Here is a 19518-nt window from a genome sequence, read left to right on the forward strand (position 1 = left end):
AGTGAAGGTGCCTCTGACAGGGCTCAGTATTAAATATCTCATCCCCACCTAGGTCCAGCCCTTCTCTGAAAGGATGCTTTTAAACATAGAGTATTCACACACACATTCATTCTTTATTGCTGCAAATTTGACAGAGAGGTGGTGCCAGAAGCACATCTCAGGGTTTCCCAAGATTTAAGAGCATCTATTAAGCCTCCTTTTAATATCATGATTTCGTGGTAATTGTTGGTTATAATAAATAATGCTAAGTTAGCACTTCTGCTGCACCTTCATTTCTTGGATCTCAAAGCACATTTAGTCTCACAGTTTCGCAGGCACAGAAGCAGGTGGGTAGTCTTTTCAGCCCAGAATGCCGGAGAGTAGAAGTTGAGCATCTCTTTCGCAGTTCCTTCTGTTATAATTGTTTTTACATAATACCCCAGAAAATGGTTGAGTGTGGGAGAGAGGAGCCTAATGGGAATGAGCACCAGCTGAAGGAGCAGTCTCCAAACACCACGTGCTGATTCCTTCACTGGCTCACTGCATGTTGAGGCTTCATTCTAAGCAAACACGCACTTGGGGTTTGCATAACAGTGAGCGAGAACTCTGCATTTGCAATGATTAGTAATATCAGAGCTTTAATCAAGAAAATGAAATCTTCATTTCATATTTCCCCTGGGAGCAAATGGGCTTTTTGTTAGATCAGCAGACAAGAAGTCACTGTAGTGCCCATGTTTTATATATTAATGTATTTCTCCAGCAGCTATTTTTAAAAATCATTTTAGAATAGTCTGTGTTTCCTTACAATGGCTTGGAAGGGAGAGAGGCACCAGACCCTGCCAGCTGCAACAGCGAGGATGGTAATGAATTAACTGCTGGTGAGAATGAAAGGAAGACAGTCCATCTCCCTGCAAAGGGCACAACACAAGTACTACAGCTGAGCTCTATAACTGAATTATATAATAATCCAGTGTACTGCTCTTTCAACCCTCATTAGCAATAGACTTTACTGCTGGCTTGGCTCCCTTTCATTATCTGAGATTTTGTATAAATGTTATCTCCCATAATGGAAGTCATGGCTATGCAACTATTATTAAATTCAGATGGATCACATGCTCCCTTCAGCTCCACTTTGACAATCACACCATTTAGGGCCAAGTGTCTTGATAATGCCCATATATAGTCTTGTTTTGGGTATGTATACTTGAGCTGATCATTTGACAGATGCTCTTTATTAGGAATTTGTATCGGAAACATTCACAAAACAGTGGCTGCTGCAGCTACCTCATTTCTGATTCTTTGTTTAGATTTCTCGCTATGTCGGGAGGCAGAAAGAACTGAATTTCTTAACCCAGCTCTGCACTTTAAGCAGAAAATAATGAGAACGTTCTCATGTTACGAAAAAAACTTTCCTCTGTTGAAGGTCTGAAAATTCTTTCACTAATCAAGAGTACAGCATGCTGCATTTTTTATATTACCTTAAATTGCACAACAGAGATTTATCCACAGCAAATAATGGTTTATAACCACCAGAAACTGACAGAGAAGCTGACATCGAGAGATCGTACATAATGCCAGTATTTAACTGGAATAAACAGAACCTGTCCTGGTGTCAGAATACAAGCTTGGAATGCAGCCCGTTCAAACTTGGGGAACTTAACTAAATCAGGATCCTCCACATCCACCTATAAAGCAAACACACGATTTGTTTTCAGGTCCAAAGATGGTTTGGTTATTTAAAATTAAATGATCAATTTTTAGATTTCAGGCAGCTATTTACCTGGCTGGTGTTGTGAAGAATTTGGGTTTCATGTTGATATAAGTTTTCTGATTCCTGTGGAGAGTACAGACGGATGTATTTTCTTCCAATTACCTGCAGGTGGAAGGATATAAATTTCCCATCTGTCATTAATCTGCACATTACCTGCTGAACTAGGGTTTGAGTTCAGTTAATTAGTGATCAGTCTAATGCTCTATACCTCTGTATCATGACAAGCACTTAACAGTAGAATACAGCGGATTGCCAGATCCTGGGCAAAACAGGTAAAGTCATGATTTTTGCTACTGAGGAACAGGTACTCTATAATGAAGAATGAAATCAGATCAGATTGGGTTGTAACCTATGTACCTGGCTTCATGGAACAGGTAAGATGTCCAAATACTGGGGAGATGCTTTTAAGGAAAGGAAGGCAGCTCTTCCTCTTGAAATTCATTTTTCATTATATGGCACCCAGTCTCCACAGTGCTGCTGGGGCCATACATAGCTAGAAGGAAACAATGTGGAAAGGATGGTGAATAAAAAAAGGTATTGAGTTAGCCGTGCCTGCTGAGCTGAGCAGTGCTACATTCAAGAGAGTAAAGGTGATATTTCCAGGTAGCAGCCAGCTGATCTTGAGCGTGCTCATACTCTACAAGGTCTAATTTTTCCATTACCATTTGTTCTCTACATTGTGATGTGCAATTGGGAGAGTAGAATTAGAAAGGCAGCTGGACTGATTGACCTGAACTTCTCTGAGTTGCAGGCAGGTGATGCTAAAAATTAACTGGCAGACTAAATTAAAGTTGCTAGGCTATGAAACTTCACAGGTGCTTGTGCTCTGTTAGCAATAGAATAATGCCTCCATCACTAGCGATCCCTCGATTTGAGGATGATCGCTACCACAGATTTACATATGGATCCTGAGATGACTCAAGAGTCCGATCTGGGAACCACGGATCTGCCTGCAGTAGGTACAGATATTTTCTGGTGGATCAGCTGCCTACTGGGAAAAAGGTTTTTTCTTTTTAATTCCTTCTCTCTCTCTTCTCAGCTTAGAGGGCAAGACACTTCTCCTCGACGTGGCGCCATTGAGGTTGGTTGGTGGCTTGCTCCTCCCAGCTTGTTATGTCAATTAGTTTTCTTCGTAGCGTTTCCTTCACCACCACAGGATCTCTGACCATGGGTGAGCTGAGAGTAGAGGGCTTGTTTTGGGAGGCAAGAGTCTGGCATCCACACACAACGTCCAGCCCAGCGGAGTTAGTGCATGAGGATCATTGCTTCAATGCCGGTAACATTGGCTTCAGTGAGGATGCTGGCATTAGTGCAGTGATCTTCCCACTTGATGCGAAAGATCTTCCAGAGCCATTGCTGATGGCACCTCTCCAGACTCTTGAGGTGCTGTTGATAGGATATCTAGCTTTCGCATCCATAAAGGAATATAGGAATAACAATTGTCTTATAGACCTGGATCTTGGTGTCCTTCCGTAGGTAACGGTCCATGAAAAGACGTTGGAGCACTTTCCCAAAGAAAGCACTTGTGCCCCGGATCCTGTGCAGGATCTCACTATCGATTTTTGTATTTTGAGAGAGTTCACTACCGAGGTAGCAGAAGTGCTCGACTGTCTCCAAAGTCTGTCCCTCAAAGGTGATTTGTGGTGAGTCACATACAAGGCCTGAGGCAGGCTGATGGAGCACTTTAGTCTTCTTGATATTAAGTGAGAGTCCTAGGCTTTGGTAAGCTTGTGCAAAAAAAAATGCAGTGTGGATTGAAAGTCACCCAGTGCGTGCAAGGATGGCACAGTCATCAGCATACTGAAGATCACTAATGGATGCCCGGAGGACTTTAAACTTTGAAGATTAAACAGCTGCCCATCCATTCTGTATTGAATGTCAACTCCATTAGGGAGGCGGTCTTTAATGAGGACCAAAATGACTGCTAAATAGATGGAGAATAGGGTTGGTGCAATAACACATCCTTGTTTACCAGTTTTGATGACAAAAGGGTCCGTCTCCAGGCCATTATAGAAAACGGTGGTAGTCATCTGATCATGAAGTCGTCTTAGGACCGTAAAAATGTTGGGAGGGCAGCCAAATCTGGCCAGCACCTTCCACATGACTTTGTGACTGATGGAGTTGAAGGCCATGTACAGGTCCTGATTTTACTCCTGAGACTTTTCCTGGATTTGGCAGGCAACGAAGATCATGTTGGTTGTCCTGTGAGATGGTCTGAAACCACACTGAGATTCTGGCAATATTTCCTCAGCAAAGGGAAGTAATTGGTTTAAGAGGATACAGGCGAGAATTTCCCCTGCTGTAGATAGCAAGGCAATGCCTCCATAATTTTCACCCTCCAACTTATCTCTTTTCTTAAAGATTGTAACAATGTTGGCATTTCTCAAGTCTTCCGGAATCTTCTCATTATACCAGATTTGAATAAAAAGTTTGTGGACCTTCTTTACCAGTTCCTCACCTCCAAACTTGTAGACTTCAGCTGGTATGCTATCTGGTCCTGTTGCCTTGTTGTTCTTGGTTTGCATGTGGGCTCGTGGTACTTCTCTGAGGATGGGGGGGTGGGATCAGCAAGAGATTCTCTTTCATGTCTTGAGGTATGGATTCATAGTGGCATCAAACAGTTGATTCATGATTCAGGAGTGACTCAAAATGCTCCTTCCATCTGGCTTTGATGGCTTAGCTGTTTTTAAAATACATTGACCCATCTTGGGCTCAGAGTGGTATAGGAGTATGGGGGCATGGACCGTAAATGGCCCCTATTGCCTGAAAAAAGCTCCTCATGTCATGTTTATGAGTGGAAAGCTCAATCTTCTTGGCCTTTTCTCACCACCACTTGTTTTTGATGTCACGGATTTTCCTTTGGGCTTCAGCCTTGAGTTGCTTGTATGACTTTCTTCTTTTGATGTGATACGTCGTTTTGCCATATGCAATGAGCTTTTCTTTTCTGGTTGAGCGGGTCCTGAATTTCAGCATCATTCTCATCAAACCAATCTTGGTGATGGCAGGTGACATAGTCAATGGACTCAGCACATGTCAAAAGAGTGGCAGCCTTTAATCACTTCCAGAAATTTTCATTATCCTCATCAACTGTAAGTATGGTGGTCTCCAAGAAAGGTTTGATACTGCTGAAGTTTCTACTAAGTCACTGTATCTGGAAGAGACTTGACACTGAATTTCTTTCATATTGATTTTGCCTGTTTACGATGCCCTGAGGCGATCTGGAAATTCATAGCCAGGCCTTAGGCAACACTGGGAAAACTTGGGCTATGAGGTCCCCTGCTGCTCACAATACTCCACTCCCCATTCACTGACTGAGAATCTCCTCTTCTCAAGGCACAACTGTCACAAGGCTGGTTGGAGCATGACACGGCATCCAGATTTTCCCTCATAATACTACCCTATGCAAGGCCTTTCCTCCAGAAAGATCCCAGTATCCTTTGCAATCTGTATACATTAGGGAATTCTTCCTATCAAAATGCAGTCACTGCTGGGTGGAACATGGCAGCTGTTTAACTGCATGGAAATTCTAAACAGCCATTTTTAGAAAAGTAAGTGATAAAGAATACAATCTCTAATGGAAATGTAGTGTACTTAGGTAAATAGGTCTAACACCCCTTCTCATTAACAGGCACAAATAGCCAGGGCCTCAGTTATACGGCTCAGCTGAAAGCAATGTGAAAGAATGCAATAGCTGTATTTGTCTTAGTGCATTGGCTGATGTGTCTGTTAAGAGTCTGAAGGGGAGAAAAGAGCAACTCTGAGGTCTCCAGCCTGTAAACAAACTCACAGTTGAACATCTTAAATTGTAAACTCTGGGCAGGCAATCTTCATGTGTTTGTGCTGCGCTAGTACAAAGTAGCCCCAATCCTGATCGGAGCCTCTGGGTGCTTCTGTAATGTAAACATTAATAAACCTACCAGCAATAATCTTTCTTTCATCTGAGAATAGCACTAATTTGGCTAGGGTGAGAACATGGTTTAAACTCTGAATTTTCATGGAATACAAAGAGCTATTTCATAAGATAATCAGGGCTGATGGTGTTATTTGCCCTTGTGGTATAAATTCACACAAAACTCTGCTGCATCCTAGAGAGGAAAAGGAAGGTTTTATGGATAATGCCCCATGCAGGGAATCTGGAGAAATGGGTTCTTCCCAGCTCTGCCATGGACTCCAGGTGTGACCTTGGGAAACTCACTTCTCCTTTCTGTGCCTGGGTTCCTCACCTGTAAAATGGAGATAAATAAAACTTCCCTACCTCACCGGGCATTGACAGCATAAATCTGTTAACATCTGTCAGATGCTGAGATGCAAAGGTGGTAAACACAACAGAGACATAGTAAACTATTCATACATGCCACTCTTATCAATCAAACCTTTAGCTACCCTCGTCTCTAATACTTAGGTACGTTCTAGCTGTATTGTTAAAGTTACACTCGGGTTATGCAGTCATTACAAAACACAGAGTACAGACCTGGACTAAGAAATTTTGCTGTGGATCCTGATGAAGAGGTGAGATAGTTCCCTCTGGGCCAAACCAAGCATTAATGGTGATGTTATCTTCTTCCCCTTCCCCGAGGCTGCAGTAATCAGGGATGCAAATATCCTGCTTCAGTTCTGGGATCTACTCCCAATAACCAACAACAATACAGAAATGAAATTAATAGGCAGCAAGTTTAAAACAAACAAAAGGAAGTATTTCTTCACACAATGCATAGCCAACCTGTGGAGCTCATTGCCAGAGGATGTTGTGAAGGCCCAGAATATAACAGAGTTAAAAAAAGAACTAGGTAAGTTCATGGAGGATAAGTCCATCAATGGCTATTAGCCAAGATGGGCAGGGATGGTGTTCCTACCTAACCTCTGTTTGCCAGGAGCTGGTACTGGACGGCAGTAGATGGATCACTCGATGATTGCCAGTTCTATTAATTTCCTCTGGGGCATCTGGCATTGGCCACTATTGGAAGACAGGATACTGGGCTAGATGGACCTTAGGTCTGACCCAGTGTGACTGTTCTTAAGTTCTTATGTAAAAGTACACAATGAGAGCATGCGTGTGCTGATGTGCAGAGCAGCGTCAATATGGATGGCATGTCCAGAATAGAAGACCAGGCCCTATCTCAAAGTGCGAACAACGTCACGTAGATCAGTACAATGGAGAGAAGTGAGACAGCCCATGTAAATCACAGTTCCAAAATTATAAACCAGCTGATTCAATAAACCACAAAGGTTGGATTGTTCAACAGGGTCAGCAGAAGAGAAGGGCTACTGAAGATCTGTAGGAAAGGTCCCCAAACTACTGTAATGTAAAGCCAAAATCTATGGGAATGTTTTTAATTCTGCAGAGAAATTTTCTTCTTTAGCAGTTAAACTCAAAACACAGTAAGAAACACTAATGAAAATATTGTTTTATTAGTGAATTGACTATGTTACGAGCATACTGCTCAAGTTCTTTATTAAAATCTTTTGCATCTTAATAGAACTCTGAAATAAAATTAACATATTTAATCTACTCTTTTAAAAAAATGTCCTGCCTTTCCCCCTCCCTTTCTCCTAATCACAATACACACTTGCCCATTCTCCTCTTCCTCAGTCTGCCCAGGGTTTCATACCCTTCCCATCATTACAGTATCTGAACACCTCAGACAGTTCTTGTCAAAGAAACACCAAAGGTTTAGTTTTTCTTCCTACTTCCCCTGGGGCAGTTAGGATTTTTTTTTTATTGTTATAATTTAATTATTTTTCCTTCTTCCCCTGTTCCCACGTCCTCCTTTCGCATAATTGTTAAAAGTGTCTTTACTCGTGGGCTGAGACCTGCTCACTAGTTATTTGTATTGTGATAGCATGCAAAGGCTGCCCGCGGTATCAAGACACCATGCTGCTGGGCACTGTACAGATACAGACAGCGTCCCTGGCCAGAGAGCTTACAATGTAAATGGAGACATGACAAGATGAAGGAAGCCCAAATAGAGAGGAGGTGGAGGAAACGGGAATGAGAATGACAAGAATGAGTCAGCAGGGTGGTAATGCATGTGTCTTGGCAGAGGAGCAGATTGCTCTGGAACTATGAAATTAACCCCTCCTCCCCATCCTTCAGTCTGACCCTTGTGTCACCCCAGTATACACCCCTCACCAGACACATCTCCCTCTAGCAAACTGGAAGGAAGGTTCAGCAGTAACTGCACAAGCGGAGAGAAGAACAGTTTACTTTCTGAAGATGGGTAGAGAGTAGGGACAGCAGCCCCTAGAAGTGGGGCCACAGTCCCTGGAGTTTCAGAAGCCGATTCACCTGTCCTGCAGTGGTGACAATGATCAGGGACATGTGATCAGCAACAGAAAGTGATCCCAGGGTTACTTTAAATCAATACACAATCCAGAGTCACCCCAACCCTCTTGTCTAGTCTCGCCACGAGCAGAGAAAGCTCACTGTCAATGAGACTGTAGCACCAGGGAAGTCACTAGGTGCCACTACTACAGACTGCTACCAGTTCTGTTTATCTGAACACACAGGGAGTAGATGATGAAATGAAGCCTGTTGCCTACTGTGGTGCAGCTGAACTGATTGCTTGTAAAGACTGTTCCCTGCCCAAAGTTCCAACAGTTTTATTTCCTGGGTGCAGAGCTGCTGCTCAAGTTATATTCACACACACAAGCAACATGACATGGTCACAAAGCATTAAAATGACTGGATTTTCTCACTACTGAAAAGGTACCACCACACTAAACAGGATGGATCCTGGGTTGAGTTACAGACCCTCCCTATCCCTTCAAGTTACGGTGCAGGTGGGAAATCCTAAAACATTATGGAGAATACAGAGTCTCCTTCCAACTAACAGAGTGTCCAGGCTGCAACTGAGATCCTCAGTACAACCCATGTGCTGGGAGAAAGCCGATGGGCGCAGAGGACCACATGGTTTGGACAGAGACCTTCCTTAGTGGAGGATTTATTAAAGGGGATACTCTATATCCTAACAAAGAGGATAGGATAGAAGTTGATAAAAAGTACAGTAAGATCTGAAGAAAAACAGTCAAAGGACAAAGAGGCATCACAGAAACTTGGTGGAACAATGATAATCAATGGGATATAATAGTACCAGGGTACAAAATATACAGAAATGACAGAGCAAGCCGCACTAGTGGAGGGGGGTGGCACTATATGTGAAAGAAGGTAAGTCAAATATACTAAAAATCTTAAATGAATCAAACTGTACCATAGAATCTCTAGGGGTAGAAATTCCATGCTTGAATAGTAAGAGAATAGCAGTAGGAATATATTACTGACCACCTGACCAGGATGGTGATTGTGAAATCACCAGGGAGATTAGAGAGGCTATAAAAAGAGAAACCCCAATAATAATGGGGGATTTCAACTATTCCTATATTGTCACCTCAGGAAGGGATGCAGGGATAAAGTTTTTAGCTGCTATTAATGACAGATTCTTGGAACAGCCAGTCCTATAACTCAGAAAGGGAGAGGCAATTCTTGATTTAGCCTTAAGTGGAACACGGGGTCTGGTTCAAAAGGTGAATATACTTGAACCACTTGGTAATAGTGACCATAATGTAATCAAATTTAATATCCTTGTAGGGAGGAAATCCCAAAGAAACATACTAACTTCAAAGAGGGGATTCACACAAAAATACACCATAATAGAGGCTCAAACTAAATATATAACCCTGCCGCCTCTCCCTCCCCCCCCAAAAAAACCCACCATCAAGAGGACCAAAAAAATGCCTCCCTGGCTACATAGCAGAGTAATAGTAAGTCAAATCCTACTGAGGAAAATAGAAAGGAGCATAAACTCTGGCAAATCAAGTGCAGAAGTATAATTAGGCATGCCAAAAAAGAATTTGAAGAGCAACTAGCAAAAGATGCAAGAACAGCAAACATTTTTCGTAAGTACATGAGAAGCAGGAAGTCTGCCAAACAATCAATGGTGCCACTGGATGATCAAGGTGCCAAAGGAGCACTCCAGGAAGATAAGGCCCTTGCAGAGAAGCAAAATGAGTTCTTTGCAATAGTATTCACTGCATAGGATGGGGTCCCTATTGAGTGTGGGTTGTAGTTGTTTGATGATACCCCATATGGGTTCCAGTGTGAGGTGGTGGGAATAACTAGAGGTGTGCAGTCAGAGCGGGTTTTATTTCTGTATCGAAGCAGATTCTCTCAGGGTATTTGGGTGGCCTGTTCCACTTCTTTGTGTGTTGGATGGCTGTCATCATGGATGTCACTTCCTTATACGCCAACATCCCTCACAATGACGGCACTGCTGCCTGCCTCAAACATTTACAAGACAATGGACAGCACTCAGAGGTCCATCCCAAACACATCGCCAAATTCATCCATTTCAGCCTTACCCAGAACAATTTTACATTCAACAACAAACACTTTGTCCTTACTGTTGGAACAGCCCTGGGTATTAGGATGGCTCCCCAATAAGCCAACCTCTTCATGGGCCACCTTGAAGAAGAATTTCTGGACAAATGCACCACAAAACCAATGATATACCTGAGATACATCAATTATATTTTCATCCTTTGGACACATGACTTAAACTCCCTCATAGATTTCCACCACAACTTTAACAGCCACCACCCATACATTAAACTCTCTCTGGAACACTTCCACACTATCATCAACTTCCTGGGCACTGATTACGTTTAATAATGGAATCCTATAGATAACCATATACAAGTAACCACTGGATCACCGCACCTACCTTCACAGATCCAGTAACCACCCCAAACACACCAAGAATCTGTTATCTACAGCCAGGCACTCAGATACCACAGAACATGCTCTGAGGAGAATGTCTGGGATACACACCTTAACACATTCAAAACCACCTTCACCAAACAAGGACACTCCATCAGAGAAGTAGATCGCATCATGGAATGGGACACTCAAATACCCTGAGAGAACCTGCTTCAGTACAGAAATAAACCCTCCCTCTGAGCGCACACCCCTAGTTGTCACCTACCACCCCACACTGGAACCCATTCTGGATATCATCAAACAACTACAACCCATACTCGATGGGAACCCCATCCTGAAAGAAATCTTTCCTTCCACCCCCAACCTCTCCAAGCTCATCATCAGACGCACGCTCACAACAGAGCAGGACACATCAAATCAAAGCACCACCAGACCCTGCCAGAACAACAGATGCAAAACCTGCAGACATATCTCAATTGCTACAATGATCAAGACCCCTCCCAATATATCATTCAAGATCCATGGATCCTACACACGCCCCCATATGCTTTAGGGCACTAAATGCCCCCAAAACAATAAACCAGACAATCACTGCGCTCTCGACTGAACTCACAGGAAAATGATAAAAGACAAAACCACCCTATCACCTGTGGGTGAACATACAAAGGGGTCATTCTATCTCTGACCTCAGTTCTCAGCCTCAAAGGAAACCTACACAACACCTTCTAAAGATGAGCCGGGGAGCTTAAATTCATTACTCTGCTAGACACCAAAAATCATGGACTGACAGAGACACTGGATTTATGGCTCATTACAACAATCTGTAACCCACTAGCCCCCTCTTTTTATCCTATGACTGCAGAAGTGTTAACAAGCCACTCTGCCTTAAGTGGTCCCTTACAGCAGGGGTTCTCAACCTTTTTCTTTCTAAGCCTCCCTCCCACCCCCAACATGCTATAAAAATTCCATGGCCCGTCTATGCCACAACAATTGTTTTTCTGCATATAAAAGCCAGGGCCAGCGTTAGGGGATAGCAAGCAGGGCAATTGCCTGGGGTCCCACGCTACAGGGGGCCCAATGAAGCTAAGTTGCTCAGGCTTCGGCTTCAACCCCAGAAAGTGGGGCTTTGGCTTTCTGCCCTGGGCCCCCAGCAAGTCTAATGCCAGCCTGGCGGACCTCCTGAAACCAGTGGGGCCCAGACCCCTGGTTGAGAACCACTGCTTTACAGCATTTACTTATGCTAAACAATCTGTCCCACCTTGCATTTTTCTCTGACACTGGGAGTTCCTTTTCCAGACCTGAAAAAGAGCCCTGTGTGGCTTGAAAGCTTGTCTCTCTAAGGCCAGGTCTACACTACCACTTACTTCAGTATAACTTACGTCACTCGGGGCCTGGGCAACAGGTATACAGGGTGTCTCTGCCTCCCATGGTGCTACTGCGGCCACCAGACGGCTGGTTGCAGGGCTTTGGGGGGAAGTTTTTGATTGATATGCCCCATGCAGGTTCAGGGGCTGCTGAGCAGGTGATATGTGCTATTCAGCTTCCTGGGTTCATTAGTAATCTCCCTGGACTCCACTGTTACTGATGAACCCAGAAAGCTCAGTAGCAAATACCGCCTCCTCAGCCGCCCCAGAACCTGCATGGGGCATATCAAAATCTTCTTCTGGAACTTAGAGACACTTTTCCCAGGGTGGCTTGGGGTCTGGGCTGGGGAGGCGCAGCGCGGCTGCAGCTGGCCCGGGACTCTTCCAGGCAGGTGGGGGGAGGCCTAAGGGCTTTGGTCAGCCCGCAACAACTCTGGCTGAGGAGGGGGTGGGTAGCGGGTCTTGGGGCTCCAGCTGCGGGCTGAAGCCGGTGCTAGGGGGTATGAATAAGCCACCCCCTGAGCTATGTAAGTTACACCGACCTAAGCGCCGGTGTGGACAGCGCTATGTCGGCAGGACAACTATTGCCTCTCATGGAAGTGGATTTATTATGCTGACAGGAGAGGTCTCTCCCTCTGGCATAGAGCGTCTTCACCAGACATGCTACAGTGGTGCAGCTGCGTTGATGTAGCTTTTAGTGTAGACTAGCCTGCACCAACAGAAGTTGATCCAGTGAAAGATATTCCCTTGTCTCTACAACAAGCTGAAAAAAATATTCATTTTTAGATTTACCTGATCAAAAAGTTGATGCTGGGCAAGGTATCCAATGCTATTCTGGAATTACAGGAGAGAGAAAGAGAATGAATAATGATTTATAGGGTCTGGCTTCACATTTATGAAAGTTACTTATAAATAAAGTCAATTACTGGCATAATTTATTCCAAAATGCTAGAGTCAACTGAATAATAACTGACTATTTTGGCTGTAAATGCTCCTCTTGCTGGAGATATGTGGTCCTGCCATCTCGGAGACTTCTGATCCTGATGCTTGTGCCACAGTGCAGGGATGTTTAGTATTTAATCTGATGTCCCATTTCTTCACATCCCTTGTTACAGGTTGCAGTGAAATTGGATCTTATGAGATCTCACAAAGCACCATAATCAATTAGAGGAACAGTACTGGTGATTATGGGGCTTGGTCTGAGGCACCTGGCCTTCACTAGACAGGGTCAGGCCAGGCCGATATAGTACCATCTGGGACAGAATGACTGCTCCAGAGATGGAGGGCAAAAACGGGGAAGAAATGGTGAGATTTTTTCTAGAGTCCTTGTTCTACCTGTAACAGAAGCTTCAGAGAAGGCTATCCTCAATAGCAGGATGAGGCCTCTACAGCTCCACACCCATATTATCTGTAATATCAGTGAATATGACCAAGGGATGAGTTTGTTTTCTAGTCACACTAACATCCTCACAGTTTCAGTGAGTCACATACAAGACTCATGGGAAAGTGGAGGAGCAAATATGCTGTGAAGAGCACAAAGAACAGTCGCGGGATGAGTCTCCTGATGGAATCTGTGCAACGATCAAAACCAGCAGGCCTGTAAAATCCCCCCTATGGCCAGGGATTCACCCTTTAAACAGGCAAAGTTTTAGATTGTTCATTGATAGTCACACACAGATCAATATATATGTAACTAGAATCATAGAATATCAGGGTTGGAAAGGACCTCAGGAGATCATCTAGTCCAACCCCCTGCTCAAAGCAGGACCAATCCCCAGACAGTTTTTTACCCCAGTTCTCTAAATGGCCCCCTCAAGGACTGAACTCACAACCCTGGATTTAGCAGGCCAATGCTCAAACCACTGAACTATCCTTCCCACATGGGGCATCCCAGAAGAGGGTGGTCTTAAGTTACCTGCTCAATGACTACAAAAACTCCTAAAATTCCAGTCGCTGCACATTAACATCTAGATAAGGAGAAAGCGAGTCAATGGTGCAAATTGGAGATTTCCAATTCCTAAAAATATTTCAGGCACCATGACTCGTGTAAGACAGCTGTCCCCAAACTTTTTACCTTGCTCCCCTCCTGATCCCTGTCCACCCTCTTCCTCCCCCGTAGCAGACAGAGGTAAAGATGCCCAGGCTGGAGCCATATCTGGGGGCAGGGGCGAGGCCTCGGCCGGGCATGTGGCTGGCAGCCGGGGCCCCCAAACGTTCCTCTGTGCCCCCCAAGCGGGCGCGCCCCACAGTTTGGGACCTCTGGTTTTGGGTATTGTGCAAGCAGCTCTCTGTTCTAATATCCTTTGCCAAGTGTGTCTAGGACAGAATTCTCCATTCCAATACCAGACTTTGTCAGGAGATAAAACAATGTGAAAGTAACAGACCTTGTTCACGATATACTGATCGATGAAGTCATTGACAATCATGAGTGTCTGAGACCATTCCTCATCGGTGTACCGGGAACCCACTTCCACAGGGACAGTGCGGCAGCCGGCGATTTGACGGAGATAATCCAGACTGGAAGAAAGCAGGTTCCATTATTTTCAATCTTAGCTTTAACATTTTCATTATTTTTCCTGGCTTGGATGTCAGATGGGAAATCCATTTTCTGAGAGGGTTTTGTGAACAAAGAACATTAGTGTCACAGAGCAGCTGCCTTTGTCCTTTGCCCTGACTAAGAAGATTATGGAAACATCCTGAGCACTCCAGTGGAGCATTTACCTGATGGCATGGGCGGCGGGTGAACCGCTGGCTGGGGGAGGCTAGCCCCTACCACCCCTCCTCTCCCCTGCGGCCCCGGTCCCCTTCCCCCGCCAGAGCTCCCCTGTCCCAAGCATCAGGCGGGTAGCGTACAGCCCCTGCCTGCCCACGAGCGCAGGGCGGGCGGGCGGTGCACAGACTCCTACAAGGGTAGGGCAGGCGCCCCCCCGAGCACAGGGTGGGCGGTATGCGGCTCCCCCCGCACTTCCCCCAACCACAGGGTGGGCAGCCCCCCTGCCTCCAGCCACCCCACCCCCCTGCTGGGCGGCCCCAGCAGCACTGAAGAGGAGCAGCCAGTCTGGTCTGGGGCCAAGGGGGAAAAGGGCAAGCAGTAGGGGGCTTTGGCAATAAGTGTGGGTGGGGCCATGCGGGGCTATTTGGGGGGGGGGCACAGCTGTCCCCAGCTTATTGGATGCGCTGCTCATGCCTGATGGCATGTAAACAACACTTCCTGAGACACCCATTTGCCAGAAAGAGTATCCCTAAGAGGAGAGGTGGAAGTTGCATTGCTTGGAATATTATTATTAATTATTTTCTATTTACACAGCACCTGAAGTCTGGTAGGCAATTTACAAGACTAATATACAGAGAAGGCCTCTGCTCTCAAAAGCCAGTCAACCAGAGAGACCAAGGATGCAGGCAGCAAAGTAATGAGCAGTGAGGTTTGTATGCATCTTAATACCACAATTTTTCGTCAGTTAAAAAACCCCAATTTCCTATTTGAACACATCTTTGAGAAGAGAAAAAGCGTTTATAAGAGTACTGAGTGAATAATGAACCATCATTTATTCAATGAATGTAGCTTCTATTTGTGCTTGTGGGATATCAGCAAGCAGGTGAGGGTTTCCTCAAATTCATTTGAGAGTTTTTTTGTAAATTTATTTTACTCTATAGATTAATCATGGGCTTTTGGCTACAAATATTCACTACACAATAATGAAATTTTAGCAATGCTTACTCGAATGTTAAGGTAAGTCACATGATATCATTAGGCTGAGCCTAAAAGCACTTCCAGTGTTAATATTTGTGTTTGTGAATGAAAAATTTCATTTCCAATCATTCTTGTACATGCAACTTTTAAATTCACTTTCATCAAATATTTCTCAGTAAATTTTGATTGTGTGAATGTTTGCAGAAACAAGAGACGTGGCTGAGGCAAATTAAAAAAAATAACCACGAGAATCTTTGGCAATACATGCCCAGCTCTGATGTATAGCACTAAAAAATGCACCAAAAAGAAGTTCCCTGCATTGGCCTCTGAAAAGATGGCATGGATGACAAACCAGCTCTCTTCCAACATCTGATTTCTATTATTCTATCATTAGCAAGGCAGAATCTATTAGGATGCAAGTTTCTGAACTGGATCTGTTACAGCCAAGTACTATTAGCAATGAAAAATATTTCAGAAGTAGAACAAATTATGCAGCAAGATGATGCTCCTAGCAGGAATCACTGGAGCTGGGATTTCATACCATACAGAGGCATAGGTTATTCTGGGCTTGAGTTAACTGGTGCGGAAAACGTACGTGCTTAATCAGGGCCACAGACTAAACTGTTTTTAAGCTCTTGTCCTCACCTCCATTTCTTCATACATGGCCAGTGGTCAACAATACCCTCCAGGATGACAGGCTTTTGTGGAATCAAATAATTATCTCTGAAATGCTCTAGAGAAGGGCAGTGGACCCGTGGAATAACTTCTTTTGACTTTATTGATGGAACGGTCGTGTGGTCATTCCGGATTTTCTGAAACACAGGGATTTTTTTAGCACAACAAAGTAACCTGCCCTTTATTACATCAGAAAACATGTATGTTAAAAACAGTGTGAGTCTCTCCCAGCAAAGGAGATGCTGAAATCACTTGAACTGAGGATGTAACATAAACAGGGAAAAAGCTACCGTCAACCTGTGGAACTCCTTGCCAGAGGATGTTGTGAAGGCCAAGACTACAACGGGGTTCAAAAAAGAACTAGATAAATTCATGGAGGATGGGGCCATCAATGGCTATTAGCCAGGTTGGGCAGGGATGGTGTCCCAACCCTCTGTTTGCCAGAAGCTGGGAATGGGCGACAGGGGATGGATCACTTGATGATTCCCTGTTCTGTTCATTCCCTCTGGGGCACCTGGCATTGGCCACTGTCAGAAGACAGGATACTGGGCTAGATGGACCTTTGGTCTGACCCAATATGGCCATTCTTATGTTCTTAAGCAGAACGGGGATAAAATCCTCAGCACTCCTCCAACCTGCAAAGACTTCCCAAAATACCCAGGAGTCTAAAGTAAACTGGTCTTATGTCCTAAGCGCATATGGATGGAGAAGCCAGATTTACAGCCTCCCTCAGGCATATTGGTGAGTGTGTGGGGAAGCTGACCTCCCTTTTGTGTTGCTTGCGCTGCCTAAACCCAGAGTTGTGAGTTCAGTCCTTGAAGGGGCCACTTGGGGATCTGGGGCAAAATCAGTACTTGGTCCTGCTACTGAAGGCAGAGGGCTGGACTTGATGACCTTTCAAGGTCCCTTCCAGTTCTAGGAGATGGGATATCTCCATTAATTAAGTATTTAAGTATTTGTATTGCATGTCAATGGAACAGCCTGCAGTGCTCACAAAAATCTCACAATTAGTAGCTGGTGGACTGACTTATGGAGGCTGCAATCATCAGTTCTTTCCCCAGAAGCAGGATATGGAATAGGAACAGAAGCAGAAAAGGAAGAGAGATTTCAGCTGGTCACCAAAAAAAAAAGTAAAATATACAAGAAATTCTCCAGGCTGCACTGACAGCTGCTGCAAGTGGCAGCTCTTACAGTGTATCAAAGTAGTTCTGTGTCTGCAGGAAGAGTGATTTTGTGAATCCCAGGACTGGGAACCTAGAGACACTCTTTTCCTGTCTTTGCCACTGTGTGACCTCTGGCACATCATATCTCCATTTTACAGACGGAGAAACTGAGGCACAGAATGGTGATGATTCTCATTTATAGGACCTGCAAGGATCAATTAATTCATGTTTGTAAGATCTTTTGACTGAGATCCTTGAATGGAAGGTACCACAAAAGTGTGATAGAGGCCTCCCATTAATTGGGAAACCAGAGGATGATATAAGCAAGAAGTAGATAAAAAATGGGAAAGAATACCTTTAGATCTGCAAATAAACTGAGAAAACAGGATGAAAAGTTCCATGTAAACAAAAAAAGAGGAATGATTGCATAAAAGCATCATCTTCTGCCTCTGTAAAGCTCATCTCATTTGCATTGTCTGAGATCTCTGCTTTTACTCAAAAACGAGAGAGGCCGAGTTACATGATTTACTCCCCAAGATCAGTGGCTCCTTGACCCAGCCTGGATTTTGGGATCTAGTTATTTGCTGGAATCACCAGTTCCTATTCTCTCTGTATGTAATACAGTGGTGGGCAAGAACATTGAGAGCTGCTACCTTTCTACATGACTCCTTTGTGTCTTCTTCAGCAAACCGTTTCCCATACGTCAGATGCTTCTGAAGGACATTAATTATCCTAACCAGGATGTTATCCAATATGGATGCTCCCATCAGCAGTCCCATGTCACAGAGCCGAATTGTATCTGCTATGGTGCCTTGCTCACTGCACATACACAGCGCTTTGAAAAGGCAGCCATAAGAATAGACTCGTCGCCAGTCCTTGTCCACATCTCTCCAAGTCCCAATATTAAGCTTTTCCCAAGAGTAATCTATTATTATCTCACTGACTTGTAAGCAGGTTTCCCTTGTGCTTCCAGAGCAGAGGCTTCCAGCTCCATAGAGAAGGTCTCTAGCTTGCTGCAGCAGTGAGATGACACTTTCCTCCACTTTCTCGCTGAAGTCCAATTTCAGGTCTTCTTTAGTGTTGGGCAGCAATGCCCTGATGTTGGCCCACAGGGTGTTTCCTGCTGAGACCTGATCTGCAGCGGGGCAGGAGCTTGTGGCTAGGCCCTCAGGAGAGCTGGGTTGGGACATGAGGCACCCTAGGGGCTGACTACTGCTACTGGACAGCTGATATTAGGGGCTGGTTCTCTTGCCCCACCACCTTCTGTAAACAAACACAAATGTTACTTTTGAGCAGAGCCAAAGGGGCCCAATGTGGAAGCCAGGCAGTCGCAGTGCCAGACCGAGAGCACCTCACGCCATGCACCCCTTCGCCCCCAGAGCACCCCTCCCTCTGAGCGTGCCCCACCCCCATGCACCCCCTCGCCCCATGCACCCCTCCCTCAGTGCCTCACCCTGTGCATCGCCTCACCCCAAGAGCACCCCTCCTCGCCTCGTGCACCCCTCCCTCAGTGCCCCACCCTGTGCATCACCTCACCCCAAGAGCAGCCCTCCTCGCCTCGTGCACCCCTCCCGCAGTGCCCCACCCTGTGCATCGCCTCATCCCAAGAGCATCCCTGTTTGCTCCATGCACTCCTCCCTCTAAGAGTGCCACCCCCTTGCCCCTAGACCACCCCTCCCCCATGCCCCCCTCCCTCTGGGAAAGCCCCATGCACCCCCCCACCCCAAGCACATCCCTGTTTGCTCCATGCACCCCTCCCTCTAAGAGTGCCACCCCCTCGCCCCTAGAGCACCCCACCCCCATGCACCCCCTCGCCCCATACACCCCTTCCTCTGAGAGAGCCCCAGGCACCCCTCACCCCTAGAGCGCCCCTCCCTCCGAGTGCCCCTGCTCCGCGCAGCCCGGGAGGGGAGGGGAGGGGAGGGAACCACCTCGCGCCTCTCAGCAGCGCCCCCTGCCGGATCCCTGCAGCCAGCGCCCCGCGCGCCACCCGGCGCTCCAGTTCCGCATCTACTGGGCCTGCGCAGCGCCGCCCCCACCCGGGCTGAGAGCGCGCCCCGACCATGGCTCCGCCTCCTGCGTCCTCCCGCTTCCCGGCCCCGCCGGCTCACTCCCCCCTCCCCCCCCGGCCGCGCGCGGGCCCATGGGGCGGCGCTAAGAGG

The 19518-nt window shown here is 45.7% G+C and overlaps 1 protein-coding gene across 4 annotated transcripts; it reads right to left on the reverse strand.

The window, feature by feature from the left end:
* Positions 1-93: 93 nt before the first annotated feature.
* Positions 94-19440, reverse strand: KDM8 (lysine demethylase 8). 4 transcript variants are annotated; one of them, XM_034783654.1, is made up of 8 exons: positions 19288-19439; positions 18010-18619; positions 16164-16330; positions 14212-14344; positions 12620-12661; positions 6222-6371; positions 1760-1852; positions 94-1664 (listed from the first exon to the last, which is right to left on the reverse strand). In XM_034783654.1, exons 2-8 carry the CDS (start codon positions 18544-18546, stop codon positions 1500-1502), a joined length of 1287 nt encoding a protein of 428 aa, XP_034639545.1. In that variant the 5' UTR covers positions 18547-18619; positions 19288-19439; the 3' UTR covers positions 94-1499. The 4 variants fall into 4 exon arrangements, 3 of the variants coding, with proteins under 3 accessions (XP_034639545.1, XP_034639548.1, XP_034639546.1); XM_034783657.1 differs by having other exon boundaries at positions 18010-18616; positions 19288-19426; XM_034783655.1 differs by having other exon boundaries at positions 19215-19293.
* Positions 19441-19518: the final 78 nt, after the last annotated feature.

The sequence above is a fragment of the Trachemys scripta genome, chromosome 10, assembly GCF_013100865.1.
Source record: "Trachemys scripta elegans isolate TJP31775 chromosome 10, CAS_Tse_1.0, whole genome shotgun sequence".
In the NCBI taxonomy this organism is placed as follows: domain Eukaryota; kingdom Metazoa; phylum Chordata; order Testudines; family Emydidae; genus Trachemys; species Trachemys scripta.